The sequence below is a fragment of the Silene latifolia genome, chromosome Y, assembly GCF_048544455.1.
Source record: "Silene latifolia isolate original U9 population chromosome Y, ASM4854445v1, whole genome shotgun sequence".
In the NCBI taxonomy this organism is placed as follows: domain Eukaryota; kingdom Viridiplantae; phylum Streptophyta; class Magnoliopsida; order Caryophyllales; family Caryophyllaceae; genus Silene; species Silene latifolia.
In genome coordinates this window covers 253,752,950-253,755,372 of record NC_133538.1, presented here as the reverse complement: position 1 = coordinate 253,755,372, position 2,423 = coordinate 253,752,950, and the positions used below count along the sequence as shown (strand labels likewise).

Genomic DNA, 2,423 nt, shown 5'->3' with positions numbered 1-2,423 from the left:
CAAATCAAGGCCATACTCCAGCTAGAGTCACCTCAAAAGCCGAAGGACGTGCAACGCCTGACAGGACGAGTGGCTGCTCTGAATAGGTTCATAGCAAGGTCCTCAGACAAATGCGGGTTATTTTACGACATCCTAAGGAAGAGCTATAAGTTCGAGTGGACGGAGGAACATGAGGCAGCACTCAGTGAGCTGAAACGGTATCTAAGCACTCCACCACTCCTATCAAAGCCAAAACCCGGAGAGACCTTGTCTTTGTATCTCTCCGTAACTGAGGTGGCTGTCAGCGCCGTGTTAGTTCGAGAGCACGAAGTAGTACATCATCCAGTATATTACGTCAGTAAGTCTCTGCTGCCTGCAGGGACCAGGTAGACCTCACTTGAAAAACTTGTACTTGCACTAGTCACAGCTTCCTATAAGTTGCGACCTTATTTTGAGTCACATACTATCTCTGTGGTAACTAACTATCCTCTTAAGACTATAATGAGGAAACCAGAGCTATCAGGTAGAATGGCTAAGTGGTCCATACACCTAAGTGGCTACGACCTGAAATTCGAACCTCGGGCAGCAATCAAGACCCAGGCTCTGGCAGATTTTGTCTGCGACTTTTGCCCCTCCCTCCAGACGCAGGCCGAGAAGGACATCCTCACTCTGGAGGAAGACAAAGGGGAGCAGATATGGGAGCTGAATGTAGATGGAGCCTCCAACATGAAGGGAGCAGGAGTTGGTCTGGTCCTTAAATCATCCCAAGGGGACCTCTTGGTCCAGGCGGTTCGGTGCGAATTCAAAGCTACCAACAACGAAGCGGAGTATGAAGCCTTGATCTTGGGTCTGCAGCTAGCTCTGGACTTAAAAATCAGGCACCTCCAGGTATACAGCGACTCCCAACTTATCGTAAACCATGTAAATAACTCTTATGCATCCAGGGACCCCACTATGATGGCCTACCTAGAAATAGCGCAAGAGTTGAAACTCAGGTTCAAAACCTTCAACAACAAGCAAATCCCCAGGGACCAGAATGTGGAGGCCGATGCCCTAGCTGCCCTGGGGGCAACATTCAAATCAGGTACAATCTCTACCATACCTATCGTCCACGTACTAGAACCTGCAATATCAAAAGCAGGACAAGGCGAAGAAAACATAGCTGGCACACCGCAATCACAGGAAGAATGGATGTTAACCAGCACCACCAGTCAGGAGGAAGCTGTTGACTGGAGGAAACCCTACCAAGATTGGTTGCAGAATAACATACTTCCAGCAGATAAAAAAGAGGTAAGAAGCTTTAAAATGCAAGCCTCCATATTTGTGCTGATCGATGGTATCTTGTTCATGAAATCCCTCGCATGACCCTACCTGAGGTGCCTGGATAGAGAGGAAGCTCAGGCTGTTTTGCATGCTATCCACAGTGGTGAATGTGGAAACCATGCAGGGGGCAGGAGCCTGTCTAATAAGGCCCTCAGGCAGGGATATTTCTGGCCCACGATGCGTAAGGATGCTTTGGAATACGCAAAAAAGTGTGATGCCTGTCAAAGACATGCACCAGTCAGCCACCAGCCTGCAGAGCCTCTGCACCCAGTCACTTCACCTTGGCCCTTTATGAAATGGGGAATGGACATAGTAGGACCACTGCCCAAGGCACCAGGAAACAAGGTTTATGGGCTCGCCATGACAGACTACTTCTCCAAATGGATAGAGGCAGCGTCGTCCTCTCAAGTCACTGAGACCCAGGTGATATATTTCATTAAACACAATATCATCTGTAAGTCTGGTATTCCATATAAAATAATATGCGATAATGGATCTCAGTTTATTGGCAATAAGACAGAAGCATTTTGTGCTAGATGGAACATTTCATTGCAGAAATCTACCTCCAGGAACCCTCAGTCCAATGGTCAAGCAGAATCTAGTAGCAAAATTATAGTGAAGAACCTAAGAAAGAAGCTGGAAGAGATTGGGGGTAAATGGGCGGAGGAGCTACCACTAGTTCTATGGGCTGACAGAACCACCCCTAAAGTAGCAACGGGACAAACTCCTTTCAGCCTGGTATTCGAAGTTGAGGCAGTTATTCCTTCAAAGGTCAGGGTCCCTACCCACAGATACGGGTGCCTAACAGAGGAATAAAATTAGGTAGAAATGGCAAGCAACCTAGACACCGTGGATGAACTCAGAACCAGCGCCCAGATCAGGATGGCCTCATATAGGCAAACAGTAGCCAGGAGCTACAACAAAAATTTAAAGGTCAGGACCCTGCAAGTAGGGGACCTGGTCCTGAGAAAAGTCTTTCAGAACACTAAAAACCGGCGAGCAGGCAAATTTGCCTACCATTGGGAAGGACCGTACCAGGTGGAAAGTATCGTCGGGAATGGAGCCTACAAGCTCATGACAATGGAAGGGCAAATGGTCCCCAGATCGTGGAATATCATCCA

At 47.9% G+C, this 2,423-nt stretch overlaps 1 protein-coding gene across 1 annotated transcript; it reads left to right on the top strand.

Moving 5' to 3' along the window:
• The first annotated feature begins 480 nt into the window (after nucleotides 1-480).
• On the top strand, nucleotides 481-2,118 carry LOC141630466 (uncharacterized). Its single transcript, XM_074443281.1, has 2 exons — nucleotides 481-1,315; nucleotides 1,427-2,118. Exons 1-2 carry the CDS (start codon nucleotides 481-483, stop codon nucleotides 2,116-2,118), a joined length of 1,527 nt encoding a protein of 508 aa, XP_074299382.1.
• The last annotated feature ends 305 nt before the right edge of the window (nucleotides 2,119-2,423 follow it).

Coding starts and splice junctions, on each gene's coding strand:
- LOC141630466 (XM_074443281.1), top strand. CDS start 481: ATGAGGAAACCAGAGCTATCAGGTAGAATGGCTAAGTGGTCCATACAC. Junction 1,316..1,426: donor CATATTTGTGCTGATCGATG/GTATCTTGTTCA, acceptor GAAACCATGCAG/GGGGCAGGAGCCTGTCTAAT.